At 38.3% G+C, this 20,572-nt stretch overlaps 1 protein-coding gene across 1 annotated transcript; it reads right to left on the bottom strand.

Annotated features, from left to right (window-relative positions):
- Positions 1-23: 23 nt before the first annotated feature.
- On the bottom strand, positions 24-19,625 carry smtnl (smoothelin, like). Its single transcript, XM_058744709.1, has 10 exons — positions 19,493-19,625; positions 18,774-19,372; positions 7,627-7,708; positions 6,648-6,905; positions 6,493-6,555; positions 6,325-6,391; positions 4,992-5,135; positions 4,774-4,897; positions 2,859-3,010; positions 24-1,576 (listed from the first exon to the last, which is right to left on the bottom strand). The coding sequence occupies exons 2-10, from the start codon at positions 19,248-19,250 to the stop codon at positions 1,450-1,452; spliced, it is 1,494 nt and encodes a 497-aa protein (XP_058600692.1). The 5' UTR covers positions 19,251-19,372; positions 19,493-19,625; the 3' UTR covers positions 24-1,449.
- Between the last annotated feature and the right edge of the window lie 947 nt (positions 19,626-20,572).

The raw sequence follows: 20,572 nt of genomic DNA, 5'->3' as shown, positions 1-20,572 counted from the left end.
AAAATTACGTTGACTCAAAAGCATTCAAAAGAAAAAAAACATTTATTATGTCACACTCCCTGGTGATGCTCACTCTTGAGAGTCCAGCTTTGTTTAACCAGGTTTACAGCATTTCCGGTTATAACGCAGATCCAGTGCATTCTGTATGTTGTGTACTGTACTTCCTGCACATGCACCAGTGTATCTGAGCTTTGGCAAAGCTACAGAAACACAGTATAAAAGACAACCAGAAACGTGCAGCTCAGGGTGGCATATGAAATGTTGCTCTTATGCCACTGAAAATTAGAAAAAAGAAAAGAAAAAAAAGACAAATAGTTATAAAAAATGTGCCATTCTATTTGAGAACAAAAGATATATATTGTACCTTATATCCTATTTCGCTCTATCTTTCATTAGTAAGTATGAAATCCACTAATAGATTTCTATGTCTCTATCTTTGCAGTCTATAAAATGGCTCTATAATCCACTGAATTTAAAATAACAGTTCGCCCCAAAAAGAAAAATGTACTTACGCTTGAGTTTGTTTCTTCATCAGAAAAGATTTGGAGAAATTTAGCATTATATCACTTGCTTACCAATGCATCCTGTGTAGTGAATGGGTGCCATCAGACAGCTGATAAAAACATCACAATAATCCACATGACTCCAGTCTATATTAACATCATAAAGCTGCATGTTTGTGATAAACATTTTAACTTGACTTCATCACTTTTGGCCAAAATACAAGTGCATAATCCATGATAATACTTCCTTCCAGTGAAAAAATCCATCAGCTGTTGTCCTCCCACATCAAAATCCACCAACATATTGGTTTAGAACTGCTTTGGACTGTTTTTGCTTGTAAAGGGTGCTTAATCTTCTTACCTGACTCAGACAAGATGACCTTTTCACTGGACAAAGCAAAATTTTGAAATTTTGAAAATTATGGATTTGTTTCTTACAAACATGCACCTTTTTATTTAATTGATGGCCTGGATTCATGTGAATTACTTATTGTGATTTTTTTAACAGCTGTTTGAACTCTAATTTCTGACGGCACCCATTCACTGCAGAGTATCCAATGGTGAGCAAGTGATTTGGAGAAGTAAATTTCTCCAAATCTATTTCCAACAAAGAAACAAACTCATCTACATCATGGATGACCTAAAGATGAGTACATTTTCATTTTGGGCTGAACTATTCCTTTAACTTCAAGCTGTTTAGTAATAAATCAGAGGCCACCATTCTAAAAAGAGCGTGCCATACACAAAAGCCGTGTCTCAAAGGACTGTATAAATAGTCGATGACCTTTTCTTGACTAAAATGCAACCGCAGAAGCATCATGCTTGAAATGGTGTGGGTTCCCATAGACATTTTGCAACCCCATACTATAGTGACTATATCAGAGTTCAATTTTGTCCAGCAGAGGACAGTGCAGAGTGTTCAGCTGGGGCTGAAGAGGCCGAGATCTCACTCAAACTTGCGCAAGTGGTTATATAGTGACTGGACGTAAGTAAAGACACACATGGGGTCTGGCTTTCTTCCCATCACCATCATGTCCTCCACTTCAATGAGCCTATCGCAGCCAGCCTTCTTCCTGGAAATAGAGAGAAGCAGATTTAACAGGGGCGGACGTGCATAGCTGTTTTTTATTAATTCTCCATGTCCGTTGACTATTAAAGTTAATATGATAAGTGTAATACATATGTTCAGATGACGCTGGTAGTGCAGTTTTAGGTCTATGTGAATATTTCAGGATGTGGGAATTGGGACACAGGAGTTGCAGGAGCATGATGTCATGCCGTTCGAAGGGAAGGGGAGGTTCCTTGGAGCTCAACAGGGATTTGTTGGCATGCATTAGTGGTTTAAAGTGTGCTTTACGGACACCCTAGACTCAGACGCATCGGAAACTAAGTAACTTTATCTTCTGTGCCGTACTGTGAAGTGATGTGGAGCACAACTGCAGATGATTTGTGTCAACTTGTATTTTGGAATCATTTTGTTCAGCTTGTTGGGTCGGGTCACGCTAAGTTCACATCTCATCTGTCCGGTCTATTCCTATTTAAAGACTTTTAATACTTTATTAGAGCTTTTAAATGAAAATGAATATGCTGTCGTTATTTGCTCACCCGTATATCATTACAAACTTTTCTTTTTTTGTTTTTCTGTGGAATGTAAAAGGGGATTTTTACAAGAATGACCTGTTTTTTATACTTTTATGCAGATGTTTGTGTATTTTGGAGCTTGACAGATATTATGGGTTTGAAATAATTTGAGGTTGAGTACAAAATGACAGAATATCGCTTTAACACAATGGAAAAAAATATACTGATGTTGGGGTCAGTAAATTTCTTTAATGATTTTGGGGGGGAAAGTCTTATGCTTAAGAAGGCTGCATGTATTTGATCAAAAATACAGTAAAAAGTAATACTGTGAAATATTATTTTTCAAACAGTCACTTCAGAAATCATTCTAATATGCTGATTTCTTACTATTAAAAATGATGAATTCAGTTGTGCTGTTTAATAATTTTGTCAATACAATGCTAAAAGTATATAAAAAATATATATTTATTTTAAATAGAAATATTTTGTAACATTATAAATGCCACTTTAGATAAATTTAATGCATCCTTGCTAAATAAAAGTATTAATTTATTTTGTTAAATCACCAAAGTTCTGAACAGCAGTGAATATATTATTTTTCTTGTTAATTGTGTATTTTTTCCCCCCCCGGTCATCTACCCTTTTCAGTGTGTGATGGGATGACAGTAAGACAAACTACTCAACTTTAAGAGGTTAAGGCACCATGAAGTGTGTTGACATCTCAATGCTATTGTGAAAATGCTGAACAGAATCGCCTCCATTCCAGTGACTTACTCTGCAGTGCTGAATGCCAGCTCAAAGTTATGTTTGCGGTCGGCAGGGGACAGGACGTTGTAGTCAAACTCTGTGGGGAAGAAAGAGTGGACCAGGGCGCAGAATGCCATGCCGTCACTCCAGCTGGATGAGAAGTTTTGAATGTCGATGTTCTGCAGATTAATGGGAGAGAGTGAAGCTATTATATTTCACAGTACACTGAGGTTTTGCTCCCATACCCTTCAACACAAAGTCAAAGTCAGGTTCATATATTTTCTTACATGTTCATGTTACTCCAAAGGCCTGTTTTTGTAATTTTCCATCAAAATAATTGTATAAAAAAATACAGATTAAAAAAATATATAAAAATATAACTATGCCTCACACACCTGAATCATATATGTAGGTAGGTAGGTACACACACACACACACACACACTCATATATATATATCAAAAACGTAAACTTTATTTTTAGATAGTTGCCAACATTTTTATTTTCATTTAATTTGCCGAAGTAGTGTGCCGAATTTTTTTTTTTTTTTTCATCAATTTAATTTAAGAATATAATAAATCTTAGGTGAATAATAATAATGAATAACAATAAATTTGAAAAAGAAGGTTCTAGCATTATTTTCTCTTAAACCGTGGGTAAGCGACAGGCATAGAAGAAGAATAATTTTCTTTGAGAGTCTGCAGACGTGCTTGTGGCAGTCAGAGCAGATGTTTTATTGTTGTCTGGCTCTTATCTTCATATGCTGGAATTTTCTGTACACCTCATCATTTAATGGTGTTCATTTTTCATCCGTAGCTGGCAAATCTGACAGGCTCAGACATTGTCTGTCACTGAGGGAAATGGAAACCGTCATGCGTGTTGTCAGCTGTCTGCTCTGCTTCTCATGTTTACGTACTGCTCTCTGTTGACTCTAAATTAGGCTTGACCATTACATTACTATCTCTAACTAAAGCCACATGGGCTAGTTTGCAAAGCCGCACTAGAGTCAGGCAGAATATATGGAACACTAATACCACACATAATGTTCATTCACTCTCTTTTCATTGCTAATAAAGCTAATAGAGAGAATAACACTTCATAATGTGCTAATCTTAAAGGGGTCATATGATGCAATTTCTTGTTTTCCTTTTCTTTAGTGTGTTATGTAGCTGTTTGTGCATGTATAAGATCTGTAGCGTTACAAAGCTCAAAGTCTCCCACAAAAGGATTTATTCTATCTAAAACAGAAGGCTGATCCAGACCGGGCTAAAACGCCTCATTCAAACACACCCCCACATGTCTACGTCACGATGTGGAAATATATGCGTAATGCCGCCCAAATGTGCATGCAAAGAAAGAAGGCGTGGTTTCGGTAACCGCAGTAGTGTTGATGCAGCTGTGTCAGGGAGACGCTGTGTGTTTCTATGCAAAAGCACTTTATTTGGCCTTCCGAAAGTAGATGCAATTAGAAATCATTGATTAAGATTTGTTTACAACAGAACAGCACAACTGTTCGAATTTTGTGCAACGCATTTTATGGATGAACATTTTGTGAACCTAGTAGAGTACAGGGCTGGCTGTGCACAAAGGGTATTTCTAAAAAAAAAAGGGTCAATTCCGACTTTGCTATGACAATCTGGCGCTTCTGAATCAGCGACTGTAAGTATGTTTTGTTATTAGTTTAGGTATTTGCTATTGACTGTTCAAATGCGGAGTTATGCGCAGTATGTGTGTTACGCCAAACACACAAAATAAGGATCTTTAAAAAAGCATCATATGACCCCTTTAGAATAATAGTATAGGAAGCCCTTTGACGCATGATAATCCTCATTTTATCAGGCTGAAGTGTTGTTAAAAACCATAGTTTTAATACACTATATGTGTGCAAAGCCCCCTTTTTTCTGCTGATTTGAGATAAATCCCATGATGCATGAATGTCTTACCTGGTACCCAATGGTCTTGGATCGACACCATTCCAGTAGAATCTGCTTGATACTGCTAGCACTGGATACTCCAAAACTCTGAGAGCGTTTCAGCTTCGGTTTGGAATCCACAGGCTTGGGTCGACTTAGTTGGGAAGATCAATGCAAAAGATTTTTATTGTGATGGATTTTCAGAGCGTGAAAAAAAGGTTGCATAAACATGCAGATGATTCCATTACCTGTTGTTCTCAGTGTCCAGCCTCTCAAAAATGGACCTGCGAGCCTGGGCTCCAATGTTTCGAGGTAAAGTCTGGGACCTCACAAGCTCCCGTCTGCGCTCAATACCTCTACCAAAGGATAAATCTCCTGACATATCCACGTTCCTGATACAAAGAGAAAAAAATGGCCCAAAAACATTTCAGTTCTGTGCAATATTAACTTTTTTTTTTTTTTTTTGGCAACACTTCATGATAAAATTATTTATGCATTTTAGATTTCCCAGTTGTCTAATCCAAGGGTGTAGGTTTGGCTTTAACAAAGCCAGGAGACTAATATAATCCCTGTAACCATTTTAAATGACCATTTTCCTAATTTATGTTTTTACTAGGGATACTGTCTGCTTGAAACCAGATTTAACTCGCCCACAGATGTGTGGTAGACAGCATCACTTTTAATTAAATATGTTACATTACTTAACATTTAAAAAAAAAAAAGAATTTAGTTTAGAAAGGCAAACAAAATATATTTTACAAATAAAACCACAGGACAGAAAAATACAATACTGATAACACTTTACAATAAATAATCATGTATCATAAACTAAAAATTAGCAATTTTTTTTACAGCATTAATGTAAGTTAATGCTAATTTATAAATATATTACTCTCCATTGTTATTTCATATGTTCTCAATACATCATGTTATTTTATACAACCTGAAGTGTTAAGAAATGCTTTAGTATACACTTTTTTCAAAAGTTTGGAATCGGTAATATATATTTTTAATTTTTAAAAAGAAGCCTCTTATGCTAACCAAAGCTGCATTTATTTGATTAAAAAAAAACAAAACTGTAATATTACAATTTACAATAACTGTTTTCTATTTTTAATATATTTTTAAAATGTAATTAATTTATTCCTGTGATGGCAAAGCTGAATTTTCAATAGCCATTACTCTTGTCTTCATGCTCATTCCATATTACTGTGCTGTGCAATATTTTTGTGAAAACTAATTTTTTTTTTTTTTTTTCAGGATTCATTGATGAATATAAAAGTTCAAAAGAACATTGTTCATTTGAAATAGAAAACTTTTGTAACATTATACATATCTTTACTGTCACTTTTGATGTGATGCATCTTTGCTGAATAAAAGTATTTTTTTATACGGTAGTGTATATAGATATTAACATTAACCAAGATAAATAAATGATTTACAAAAAGACGCTTGTTCACGGTTTATGATAACTACTGTACTAATGATAAAAAAATGCAACCTCATTGTAAAGTGTTACCAAGACTATCTTGCTCGGTGGAAACCTTTATTTGCACTAAGACATATTCACACTCGACCCACCTGTCTGTACTGTGTGGGAAAAGCCCAGAGTAAGTCACTGACTTGGTTGGAGCCGAAGATGCTTTCTCTGTAAGACAAAACATGTAGCAACACAAACAATTAGACAGACTTTATGATAAAAGCACTGCTTTTTAAATGAGTCACAGAGAACGTTTGAATTTGTCCTACCACTGAGCCGTGGAGAACCCATAGTCCTGGCAGGAGTCGGAGCCCATGTTTTCACAGACGGTACTGTAACCACAAGACCAACACACACATTTAGGAGATGACAGCAGAAAGACTCATCTGTAGCCTCACTTTGTGAAGTTATGATAGAGTCATACCTGCATTAACAGGAGACTCTAGTTGTGGCTGATTACTACTGGTGACTGGCTGACTGTTTGTCAGTGAATCTGTGATGGCTGACGGCGTGGCTTGCATCGGGCTACCAGGTGACTCGGGACTTTTCATAACTGCTGAGTCAGCCACTTTGGTGGTTGCTGTGATTGGCAGGTGTGGCATCGCCATTGAAACGGGGGCCGAGTGCTCCTGTGACAGACCGTTGGGTGGTGAGATTCTCCTCAAAGGCATAGTGGAGTTTTCTGATTGGAGAGATGATGAATTGTGGTCAGTTACTTTTAATTGAAGCAGTATAATGTCCCATTCATACTACTAACTATTTTAGTTTTTACACTTGTTTCTGTTGTGTTTTGTTAATTTGGTTGTGTTGCTAAAAAAAACAATAGAAGCCCAATAGAAACCATCACAGAAATTCTAATGGTTTCCATTAAAATACCATTATAAACCATTAGCTTTTTCCAGTAAAACCATTACAAAATTCCTTTTTGTAGTGTGTTTTGGAAATTTTTCCAATAGAATTTAACATCCCACCAATAGAATCCATCACATACCAGTAGACACCATCATAGTTTCCATTAAAACCAATAAAATTCCCATTATAACCATTAAAACCATTACATTTTCTATTGTGTTTTGGGCAGGGTTCTATTGTTTTTTCAGCAAGGGTTTCTGTCGTGTTTTGTTAATTTAGTTGTGTTGCGGCTTGTTTCCGTTGTGTTTTGTTAATTTGGTTGTGTTGCGGCTTGTTTCCGTTGTGTTTTGCTAATTTCGTTGTGTTGTGGCTTGTTTCCGTTGTGTTGCGGCTTATTTGTTGTGTTTTGCTAATTTTGTTGTGTTACGGCTTGTTTCCGTTGTGTTTTGCTAATTTTGTTGTGTTGCGGCTTGTTTCCATTGTATTGTGGCTTGTTTCCGTTGTGTTGAGACTTGTTTTGTGTGGTTTCGAGAAATAATTATGGGTAATACCTGCTGAGGATAAGTGTCCATTCTCCAAGCCTTGGGAAACTGGTGCTGGATCCACTTCAATGGGCTCATCTCGCTCAACACTCTGAGAAGCAGCATTTATGGTTAATCTTTAAAAAGACTAATAATTTAATAACACTGTTAAATGTAATCTTTAGCAGATCTCAGAATGATTTTTCATACTGTACATTATATATTGTAATGCCTAAAGTCATCTGTAGCATTTAAACATGATTGCTAGACAAAACAATGTGGAATTTTAATATCAGCATTTTTTGGTTATCAATAAATTGGTTATAAATAAACAGCTTTAAAACAAGCCCTTAAAAAACAAGTATCTTTCTCAAGAGGCACAGTCCCAAACTGTTAAGCACAAAAACAGGGTAAGGAACATGAGACACATGATGTGCTTATTCAATAAACTCTAATCAGAGACATGAAAAGAGCCAAAGTGGCTTCAAATGAGTTCTTCAGAAGGTCACATTCTGTTAAAGCAAGTGAATGATGTAATCTAATCAAAGACATTTGATTGATGAGTTCACTATGAAATCACTATGGAGTCCAGTGATATTTACAGAAGCCTAGTCTCTTTTAAAAATAAATCAAAGCTCTGGATCAGAGCTGATGTGGTTTATCAATAGATATGGCTGCTTTGCTTGTCTATTTTAATCTTTAATAGCCACTTGTGCCCTCTATGCACTCTTCTGTCTGACCTAAATGCAAGACAACATGCTAACGTAAGTGCCTTGAAGTTACACGCTGACACATGAAGGTCACCGCCTTGCTTCATTTCCTTCAGACCTCAACCATCAAATACTTATACAGATACAGATGTTTGGCCTCGGCTGCAATGAGCTAACCATTATAAAAGCAGATTGCCTCCTAAGAGGGTGGTGGACTAGTTGTTTAAAGCCTGGAAACAAACCAAACGAATGACTGTGCATGTTTAGTTGTCTCTTGCACTGTCATTAATTACCTGGCAGCGTATCAATGGGCTTTAAAAAGCTCCTTTGTGTGCAGCCTGACCCTCACTAGTACATGCAAACACATGCTAATATGCAAACAAATGTGCCTTCATGCACAGGAAGTGCTCATTTATGAGTGCAAATACAAAAACACAGGGAATAAAAACTAGGCACGCAATCAGTGCATTTTAAAAGAGAAATAAATTTCTAGTGAGACTCAAGGAGTAATTGAACTGGGGGCCAGGTGACATCACATCTAAAGAATGCTAGAGGGGCGTGCGGTCGGTGCCTGTCCCATTGATAGAAGGAGACAGGGGGAGACAAAATTCACCCCAACCATGAAACATATCCAACTCTGATTTGCTGGCTGAACACGCAGGTTTTCAAAGCTGGACTGCGTCATGTGTCAGTCTCTGTAGGGGATATCAGCAGACATGTGACTGTTTAGTGATAGCGAACATGTATTGTAGTGTTTTCACACAGCCTGAATTTGGAAAAAACACTGCCTGCAGCCATTAAGGTTTGTATCTGAAATTCCTTCCAAATGCATTGGTTCAGACACTATTTTGGCACAGAGGTCACCTGCTGCTTGGCCTCTGGGCTAAATTAAGAGGTGTAGGGGGGAATCTAACCACACCCATCTCATGTTCACTGAACCGCATACACTCACCACAGTTGCTCTTTTTTCCTCCAGGAACAACACATTCCCCATCCCAGAGAATGCGTCACTGCATTAATAGAGAGGAGCAATAAAACAAGTGCAGGAAATAGGGAGGTGAGACAGAACATGTGGAAAAGCACTTTAGACTAAGGCTGCAACTAACAGCTATTTTGATAATCGATGATCTTTTTTAATTTATCAATTAATCGAGCATAGTATTGCACTGCTATAATAACATTACTTTTTATTTTACTTTTATTTTTCAAACCTATTAAAGTACTATCATGATAATCATTTAGCTGTTCAGCCCAACTTTAATCTTGAAAGAATGATTCGTCCACAAATCTGACAATGCCATCAGGTTTTGGAGCAGATCAGTGAGTTGCTGGTCTCAAAAGAATGATATATTCACAGATTGGACTACCTGGTTTCAAACAGATGATTGAATTTCTGACTTGATGACTGATGCAATCAGATCAGCTGAGATGGATCAGTCAAATTCACAAATGAATTAATGTTATTTTTAACTGGTTCAACTGAATTATTGAAAAGAATCGGTGATTCATTCATAAATCGGACATAGCCACTGGGTCTCAGATCAAGGCTCAAGCAGATCATTGAGTAGTAAAAGGGGAGATGAACTGCCTCTGTTTTTTTATTTTACTGTTCTCTGAAGTCCACTTACAATGTTATCAATATTTTTACATCAAAAAACATCAAAATTTTGAATTAATAGTTTATTTTCTGTCCTGTTTTTGACCCCCCTCATCAGAACGCTCAGTTTGAATAGGCGTGATGGATTGTAGACTCTGAAGTAAACGCCCACTGCTATGATTGGGATCAGAACAGAAGGAAGGCAATGCAAAAAATGTTTTTTCCACAGCTTGGCACTGCACAGTGTCTTCTTGTCTTCAGAGCCATCTTTAACGTTTGGTTTCTGCATAGACCTGCGCGCTCGCCTCTATTGTAAACACTACATGTGCAAATCGGTGGGCGGCGCTAAACAGGCAGTGCTGTAGAAGCTGGCGTTTATCAAAAGCTGCGGAGGCGGTGCTTATCTAAACTATTACATCATAGAGTAGAACACTCCACAAACTGTCGTCTTGGCAGATTGCCTTCAAAAATATTTTTAGACTAATGACAAAGTTTGAGTTCTGAAACTTACATCATGTTTTTATGGTACAATGACCTCTCATATGTCATAAGATCAAGGGAATTTTGGTTTGGTCATGCTGCAACTGGATCAGTCAAATTCACAAATTAATTAATTGTGAACTTGTTCAACTGATTCATTGAAAAGACTGGCCTCAAAAGAATGATATTCACAAATTAGACATCACTATCTGGTCTCAAACATATCATTGAATTGCTTACTTGATGACTGATGCAATCAGATCAGCTGAATTCACAACTGAATCATTCCTTCATATCTGTGAACTGGTTCAACTGATTCTTTGAAAATAATTGGCTCAATAGAAAGATTTGTTCATAAACTGCACAACACAGTCAGGCATTGACTAGAACATTGAAATGAGTTGTTAAATGCTGCGATTGGATCAGTCAAATTCACAAATGAATTAATGTTATTAATGTCAATAATGAATTATTGAAAAGAATCGGTGATTCATTCAGATATCGGACATAGCCACTGGGTCTCAGAGCAAGTCTCAAGCAGATAATTAAGTCATTAATTCAATCAGTCAAATTCACAAATGAACTAATTAATGTTATTTGTGAAACAATTCAAATGGACATTGCTGTCTGGTCTTGAACAGATCATTGAGTTGTTATCTGCTTCAATGAGTCAAATTCACAACTGAATCATCATTCAATGCTATTGCTGTGAACTGGTTCAACTGATTCATTTAAAAGACTATTTTCAGTATCAATTATCATCAACATGGCAGTTTAGTTGTTCAGCCCAACGAGTCCTCTAGCCACACACAAGAGGAAAAAAAAAATTGGACAGTCAATCCTTCTGTCCTCAGGGAGTATGTGTACTTATCTCCTGTATGTGCTGTTCCTCCATAACTGAGGACACTCAAAGACAATAAGGGTGCTTTTGACAACAGCGTCGTCTCTCAGACTATTCAAAACAGACCACTAGAGTACTGAATGCAGCCCCTTCAGAGACACAGTAATCACTCCTGCAGGTGAGAAGACAAGAAAAGGCCTTAAGGAGTCTTCAGTTCATTTGTTTTTTTCTTACAATAGGCCGAATGCCTCTAAATGCGGTTACTATGTACAGTCCGCTCAGACAATGGACTCCCCACACAGAAAACCTTTCATGTGAGTCTAAATGTCCCTCTGCGACAAAATAAGAATTTCCCCAGCGTTCTGGCAGCCTGCCTGTGCAATGCTGGGGTGTATAAAGGAAGATTTTTCTGTGGATAATCACAAGGTTGTATTGTATATAATCTCAAAGTGATTTGATGGTGAGTGAAATAGGAGTTGAGCATTGTGACTGCAAGAGCAAACAGAGAGCTGCTCTGTGTATGATCTGAGAGATGAATGCCAGTTTTGATGAAGCGCTGTGTGTGTGCGCGTCTGATTTTAAATGTATCTAAGAGGATATTCTTGCCTCAGTGTGACATTTGAGATTCTTGGAACGTTGTGGTGGCGGGGGAATGGAATGGAACATAAACAACAATAGAGGGCATGTTTGTGGGAGAACTCTGGAGGGTTCAGAGGACTAATTCCAGCCCCTGTCACTCAAATCCTACAGATAGCCAGCTCTCACAAGGCCCTCTCTGGTATTAATAAGCCATGCTGAGAGTGCTATTTATATTTTCCAATGTACAAATAGCTGGGCTCACTTTTGGAGCAGGAGGGTCATGATCAGGAAAAGCGGAGGTGATGCTGTTTAAGGCATAAATCTACAGTCTGAAAAACAAAAGAATCATTCGTGACTGAAGAGAAATATTTGTCCCCCAATTAAGCCAATAGTAATTTAAGGGTCATTTTTCCTGCTGTTAAAAAGTCAGAGAAAGGTAGAGTCTATAAAGTTGAGACAGACAGGGATGGTATGCCTGGTTTGTGAGGGTCTTTGCTCTGTAATTTCCTTCACAAACTCAAGTGTTTGTGAAGAAAGAGGCCCAAACACCTGTTTTTTCGAAGCACCACAAAGCCCGCAATTTCTTTCTTCTAACAGAAGCAAGAATGGAAAGAAAACCTGTGCAGAGGCATTTGAACACTCAGCTGCATGTGAACTACAAGAATTCCTCCTGATTTCTCAGGGAGTTGGGTGTGTTTCATTTTCACTCCCACATACTCCCACATTCACAAATGTAAATTGTAAAAAATCCTTGATGTCCTCCAGGCCATATAAATTCAAGCCCTGAATCTGACCTTCTAATTTAATTTAATTGGTGTAACCAAATGTAGTCAAGTTTATTCAGTCATATTAAATACTGGTTAGAGTCCAGTCTGACATTATTATGAATTATTAGGAGTCAGCATATTCAAGCTTTGAGGATTACTCACAATTCTTGGCCCGTTTTGAGTCAGACAAGACCAATTAAGTGATTTGTTAGCTTAAGATGTGCTCAAACTGGATTACTGAATCAGTAAGTTTAACTGGTGCTGGAATTCCCAAATGAATCATTTAGTGCTGTTTGTGAAACGGTTCACTGAAAAGAATTGGCTGAAAGAGGATCGCTTGATTTCACAGATTAATTAATTCATGTTATTTCTGGATTAGTTCAATTGGATTTGACTCAAAAGAATGATTTGTTCACAAATCAGAATTCTGGAACATCTTTTTACGAAATGTAGTTTCCTAAAGTTTCCAGAAATTAAAATATTATATAGTTGAGATATTCTAAAAAAACACAAAATGACTTAACTTTGCTACCGCCCACCTGGTATTTTAAATGCTACCACATAAGTACATTTTAGGTTGCCTAACAAAACATTTCTACACCTTTTTGGTTTACCAAAACATCCTCATAGTGGGAAATGCACTTGGAACCGAACTGTACATTACTCATCTATAAACAATCGTGTGTGTTCTGACGCAGGAGCTCCTAGACTCTTGAGAAACCTCTTCAGATTAAAACTACATGACCATGCAGCAAGTGCACTTCAACCATGATTCGCTGCAGCATGATTGATGGTTTGCAGCCCAGAGGGATTCGCTACATATACAGCCCCACCTGCACATGGAGAACACAAACCTGGGTCAGTGGTCAAACACCTTAGGCCAGAGAGAGAAAATGGACCATTTTAAGAGTTTGCACCCAAAATCTAAGAGCTTAACTTGGTTTAGACTTTCTAGCACCAACTGAGACACAAATGGCCTTGTACTCCAGTGACACACACATGGGAAGTAATGCGACTCTATATAGGGTGGATAGGCAAGGTCTTAACTAGAACCTCTTCACCTAACTTCTCCCAATCTTGGCCCTTACGCATTCCTACAAGGTGGGACAATGGTTCCTGAAGGGCAGTGAGGTCATCCTGTAAACACAGAATTATTAACCTGTAACCACGGAGATGAAAATACATGGCATTGTCTGGAAGTAATTAGGAGAGCCAGGGGCAGCATGGGAGCGGCTGGATGCCTTTCTCTAGCCCCCCATCCACAATCTATTCTCTCTTTTCCACCCTCCCTTTCACATTCCCTCACTCTTTCCCTCTTTCTCGCCCTCTTTCTCTCTCTTGCACTCTACTGTATTAATAGCTGTGCAAAGGTTTTTTGTTCTACTCCTTCTTCTCTGCCAGGAATCTGTGCTGGACATGGAGATCCAGGCAGGGCAACGGGAGGAGATTAAATGATCTGTTCCATTGTGAGTGCTTTGGCTTCGGGCCAGCACAGAGCTGGAAACGTCAAACATATCTCACACAAACACATGCAAACAAACACATGCTAGTATGTTCAAGTAAGCTCCTTTAACCCTCCTGCCAAGGCGTAAAATTATACAGGCGCATTTTCATACGCATTTGCCTCATAAATAAAGGCTTGGAGTCCAGCAGCCTCGCAAATGTGGACGCTTAAGTGAATCTTTGCAAACAAATGCTCAGCCTTTAAGCCTTTGGAAGCCTACTTGGCTACCTGGCAGGCTGTCCAAATCTAGAAAACTCCCAACATCAAAACCGAATTTAAAGCCAAGCATGTCAGATCAAACGACATTCCTCTGGGCTCCATGTAACCAAAGTGGACCGTTTTAAAAACAACTCGACTTTGGCAATATTAGATGGGTGAAAACTAGATGTACTGGCACTCTGGGGTGAGGCAAGTCAAAGTGAGGCGGGTGTTTCTCACACTGCTAGAGCCAAACATGGGATTTGAAGTGCTGTTATGGTCATTTGGTGAAGCTTGGCAACATGGGGTATATGTAGAGGAAAAACGGTCCTCGCTACAGATGTGTGGTGTGTATAAACATGTCACAGAAAGCATAAAAGTTTATGGTTATGTCATAACATGGTGAACAGTGTATGTCAAAACTATAAGTTAACGCTTTGCCAGTTTAAAACGTCTTGATTGAAAAATACTTGCAATATGACAACCCACTGAAAAGATAGATATGAGGATGCATTTTTGAGCTCCTCTACAAAAACAATATACATGTTCATTTGTTACCTACTTCCTAAGTCAAATTTATATTATACAATTTACAGTTTATTTACTTTAATAATAGTACATATGCTGTCTTCACAGTGGAAAAAGTGCATTACATCTATTCTTAGGGCTAGTTTGTCTCAAGAAAATGGTGCAAATTCTGCTAGTTGCAACAAGCCTAGTGGGGGATGTTAATGCCATAATGCAGATGATTCAATCTCTCTGAGAAGATGTGCGGATTGACTTTTGTCACTGAGATTACTGATGAAAACCATTAACAAAGGGTGTTTGGATTTTGTTGGTAAAACGAAGATGAGGTCAAATAAGTGCACCATGACAATAATTAAAAACACACTGTTGATGAAAAATATTTATAATGCACTAATAATTTTTTTAAGATATGTCTTGAAAGAATATGAATTTGAACAGAGAAAAATCACTGTTAAACTGAAGTGCTGCATATTTAATGTATAAAATGTTTAAATATATTTTGTATATGTTGCACTTGCTCATCAATGTGATTTAACTAAACTAAAACTAGACACTATTTTATCTGAGTAAAACTGACTAATATAAATCACTATATCTTGATGAAATATTGACTAAATTTAAAGGATATGTTCATCAAAAGACGAAAACTACTACTAAAACAAAACATCTAGAGAGTTACAACACAAAATAGTTAGTTTAGAGATTTTAAAAACCCATTGTCAACCAGCTTAGCAACCAAACCAAGATGCTAGAAGACAGCCGCTAAAATCTACTCTGATTTTAAAAACAAAAAAACGGTTAAAAATGAGCTCTAAAATACTGTCAAGAGAGCTAAAACACAAAATAGTTAGTTGACAGATTTGTGAAACCCACTGTCAACTAGGTTAACAACCCGAACCAAGATGCTAGAAGACGGTTGTTAATATCTACGCTGATGCCATTGCTAACTTGAAGCGCAATGTAGAGCAGCTGAGAAAAAGAAAAAAATCAATAAAAACCTCTTAGACAAGGATCCAGAGGCCAAATCCAGGCCGGATAATCTTCATTATTTGGGATTGACAGCATGAAGCTAAGAGGAAATCGACTGAGTTTATGTCTAATACTAAATATCTGCAATATCTGTTCGCGTATTTGTGTCTGTGGGCGCCTCTGTTAGCGTATTTGTGTCTGTGGGCGCCTGTGTGTGTCTATATCCTTTCTCTGAGATTTTGAGCATGCTTTAACAGAGTTACCACAGATAACACCCGTGCAAATCTTATCTTCCTCCCACCCCAATCTTTTCTCTCTCTCCCTCACATGCCCTGGAGAAGCACAGCAGAACACACACACACACACACACACACACACACACACACACACACACACACACACACACGCTCCAATGGGAGTGTCTGACTTTTACAATGCAGTGGCTATGTTGAAGCACAGTAGAATCAAAGATAACCCACTGACCCCTAAACAATTTATTCACATCAGCAGTAATGGAGGGCAAGAGGCTTTTTTGTGCTCGAGGTCAAATGTGAACGTGCGGTGGGACCATGCTCCACAGGTGTGGTTCCCAGCTAAGCACCTGTCCTTCAAACCCGAGAAACTCCAGAAGAGTCCGGCAGTGCTATATCTACACCACATCCCGCAGAACAAAGAAAGGGTGTCCTGGGTGTTCTTTAAATCCTGACTCACCCAGTGTACTTCAAATGAGGCAGAATGTCGACACAATGGCCCATTGAAACCGCAGAAATGCAGCGGTAATTGGCAACAGCAGTGCAGGACTCCTCTGTGGAGACAGCACACAGTGAGGGCAGAGCAAAAGCATTTGCTGGTCGCCTGAACTCTGGACAGGAAGAGGAACACAGGATGATACAGTTCATGTGTGTTTAAAGTTTTGACAGTAAAGTTGCAGCAAAAACATATATACCTGGCATCTTCTATCTATCTATCTATCTATCTATCTATCCATTGTTCTCATTGTTTTGTCCATCTATCATCAATATTTATCCATCCATCCATTCATCCTTCCATCTTCTAAATCTTGACTAAGGTATTTAGTTTTTTAATCTTATCTTTTTATTTAATCCTTGAATTTGAATTTATTTTAATTCTACTTCTTTACATTGAAATTCAAATTTCATATACGCATCTTGTTAGCTACATCAATTTAAATTCAAATTCAGAGGACTATGAACTGTAGTGAGAGAGGCCAAGCATAGAATGACAGACAGAAAGAAAGACAGAGAGGGAGTGATAAATGAAGAGGACTGGAGACAGTGTTTCGTGTGAGACAGAATGATAGTTGAGAGACAAGAACAAGAAATGCCTCAGATACAGTGGCGGCAGTCTGAGATTGAGCCCGGGATAAACTGTTATTTCCCAAGAACGGAAAGTACATCAGGCCTCTGAAAGAATCAGAGACAGACACGGAGTTAGAAGGAAGAGCGTGAGATAAAGAGTGATACTCATGATATCTGCAGGTGCTCTCAGTACAGCCACGTGGAGGCAGGCCAGCACACATCCCCACGTGGAGTCTCGCTGTCTTTTTCCAGTCTTTCTCTCTCTCGCTCACTTTTTCCTGCAGGCTGAGCCTGAAAGGGAGTGCTCTGCAGACCTGCCACAACAGTCTCTGAGTATTTTACAAGCTCAGAACGTAGCTCTCTGATTATGTGGTTGGCAGGTGTGGATGTGGCAGGGAAGATAACAGCCTTCCTTGTCTCTACTGACTCTCGCTCACAGCCAAAATCAACTGCACTCCCTGCTACTACAATTATGATGATTTAGAAAAACCGCTTACAAAGTCTAAAACAAGACCTTATGAAACAAGCCAATGTAATTTGCATGCTATGCAAATGATAGTATTTTTATACTCTAGAACACAAGCTCTAAAGTAATGAGTGACGACTGCTTGACATTTGAGTTTTACTGTCACAAGCAGCAGCTGTTAAAGGCTTAAAGCTGACAGGTTCAACTCAACAGACAGTCTCCACAAACAAAATAAAGCTGTAGTCCTGTAATCCTGAATAGAGCCATTATCCATCATATCAAGAACTGCATCTCAGGAGGTTTTACACTATAAATATACAATCTATGAAATGTACATAATCAAATAAAGCATGCTATGAATGAATGACATCTGCTAAAACTGCTCAAATCATCTTGGTTTGATCAGTACTAATGTGAACAAAACATCTGGGTTGTTTGGGCATTTTAAAGTGATTGTTTTACTTTTTGTTTTAAATTTGTCATTTCACAAAAATCTGGAGCCTTTACACAGTCCGAGTGAAGGCAGATTTGTTCCTGCTCCAAATTATGTGCAATGCTGCATAAAAGCCATAATAAAACATGCTGCTTTCTGTCTAAATTAAATGCAGCATCAGAGCTACCTTAATTTAATTCCATAAATCCTACATTAATTATCAACTCATATTGTTAATTTAATTATTTTTAAGCCTCAATTTCATAACATTACTCCTGTAATTTTAATTCCCATGTATTTATGCAGCATTAAACAGCCTCTTTTCAAGAATTTAAGCCACTTCAGATGCAGTTTCTAAGCCGCCTTTGCAGTTAAAAAAAAATGCATTAATTTTATAAAATAGATCCAACTCTAAATTCTGATTATAAAGTGACTATAAAATTGATATTAATTTGGCAAGTTGATTAGTATCTAGTCAGCATCGCAAAAACACTACTTGGTTGTCGAATTATTTATTTGCTGTGCCTAAAAACTATCTGTCACTTGATCCAAACATCATCCCACATTTGTCAGAGACTGCGCCAAAGGTCTGAGACAAATTCTGCCCTTACAAACATTCAGTTAGTTTGTATACGTTATTCAGCTTCGGGCTTCTCTCTATATGTCTAAATATTTAGTTTTCGAACATAAAGTTCCTCACTTCAATTCATTCTTTCCAGTTCTACGAAATGACCTCTCTTGAGGTCACGCTTCTATTTAAACACATTCTCGCAAATGTCTACTCACATTAGTTTTGCTGGTGACAGAGAAGGTGGCTCTGCTGGAGAAGCGTGTGGCAGTGGGGCTGGAGGCAGAGCCGCTGGCGGAGCCAGTCAGAGCTGCTACACTGGGGGCCGCAGACGGTGGAGACTGATGTCCCACGGTGCTGCTGTTGCTCTGTGGTGGCACCGATCCTTCAGTGAGAAGTGCGCTTCTGTCGCACACCGACCCCGTCAGCATCTCCACCTGTCGGGTCAGGGCCTCTAACTGACCCCTGAGCTGCCGGTTCTCCTGCTGCAGCTGTGCCACGGCCCGGCCCAGAGGTCCGCTCACATTAATGGCCTCTTCTAGTCTCCGCTCAATGCCCAGCTTGAAAGCACTGACGTCCACGTGGATCTCACGCACCGCATCCCGCAATGTGGTTTCATAACGGGCCAAAGCGGCACACACAGTCTCCCCTTCCGGAGAGCCCTCGGCCACAGATGCCAACGGGCCTGCATCCATCTCCGCTGTGAGTCCAGGTACCTTCCTTTACAGTCCTACACCAAATTAAAATCTTTCTCTGATATTTCCCTCTTGAAATAGTTTACAGTCCCAGATCCACATAGAAATCCAGAGGGACTAACCTGTGAAGACAAAACTCAGTCAGATACAAACTTTGTTTAATAATCTAATGAATAAAAAACATCTTTAAACCTCACCCAACTTAGAAGTAGAAAACATAAAAATTGTGAGTGTTTACAGACCTTATGTTTCAGTGTGATTTCTCAGCTGTGACTGTGTCTGAGTGTGTGAGTTCGGCCCGCCGTGCTGTATTAAAGTACAGCTCTCACAGTCACGTTAACCTCCTACTACTCCTGCAGCCCGGGGGAGGGAGCAGAGAGAGGGAGGGAACAAGACAAAAGAGGAGGAGAGATAGAGCTCCACTTTATCCCGGCTCCCCCTCCTTCTTTCCACTGTATTTGTATTAATCTCCACTTTCACAACACAGTGCTCTGTCTCTGCTCTCTCTCACTCTCTGTTCCTCTTCTTTTTTTCCCCTCCTGACAGATAAAGGCCACTGCTCACATTTCTCCAGCTCAAGCATGTCCCACTGTCTCAGCAGTGCTATATCAGAGAGGAACAGACACGCCTTTTGTTTTGTTTTTTCTATCTCACTTTCGCTGGGTTCAGAGAGTGGTGGCTGAGGTCAGGATAAAGACTGCACTCTTAAGGTTTAAGTGCCTGTTTACACTGTAAAGCATCACAGTATGCGGTTTAAAATGTCCTAACAAGTTTCAAGCGGCAAGTAATTTGCCTGTCCGCGCTAAATGTGAAAATGCTGCGCCATGTGATGCAATCATATGCAGTCTGTACATATTATTTGATGAATATTGTACAATTATTAGGAGTGAAATTTTGGGTAACTTATGTGTTGTGAAATAGAAAGTTGTTGCATCATGCAGACACAAATTCTTGTTGCATGAATCCTGGTTAGGACATTTAGGAAATGTACTTTTCCTAGTGTAATCTAATGTAATTGAATTGTTTGAATAATATTACTTTTTTTTTAAAATTCCTATAATATTTTTATTATTATTTTACATTTAATATTTACTATTTAAAATATTTTACAAATATAATAAAATATTAGACTTTTTAAATAAATATATGAATTGTATAAACATAAAGATGTTTGGGGTTGCTATGATTTTTCAATTATTTTAAAAGAAGTCTCTAATGCTCACCAAGGCTGCATTTATTTGATCAAAAATGCATTAAAACAGTAATACTATGAAATCTTATTAAAATTGAACATAACTGTTTTCTATTTTAATATGGAATTT

This window comes from Onychostoma macrolepis, chromosome 15 (assembly GCF_012432095.1).
Source record: "Onychostoma macrolepis isolate SWU-2019 chromosome 15, ASM1243209v1, whole genome shotgun sequence".
Classification (NCBI taxonomy): domain Eukaryota; kingdom Metazoa; phylum Chordata; class Actinopteri; order Cypriniformes; family Cyprinidae; genus Onychostoma; species Onychostoma macrolepis.
This window is presented reverse-complemented; position numbering and strand designations above follow the sequence as displayed.

Excerpts from the sequence above, each read along its gene's own strand:
- smtnl (XM_058744709.1), bottom strand. The coding sequence starts at position 19,250 with ATGGATGCAGGCCCGTTGGCATCTGTGGCCGAGGGCTCTCCGGAAGGG. Across the intron at positions 6,906-7,626 it reads TGGACACTTATCCTCAGCAG|AAAACTCCACTATGCCTTTG; the intron begins GTATTACCCATA and ends CTCTCCAATCAG. Across the intron at positions 3,011-4,773 it reads CCAAGACCATTGGGTACCAG|AACATCGACATTCAAAACTT; the intron begins GTAAGACATTCA and ends ATTAATCTGCAG.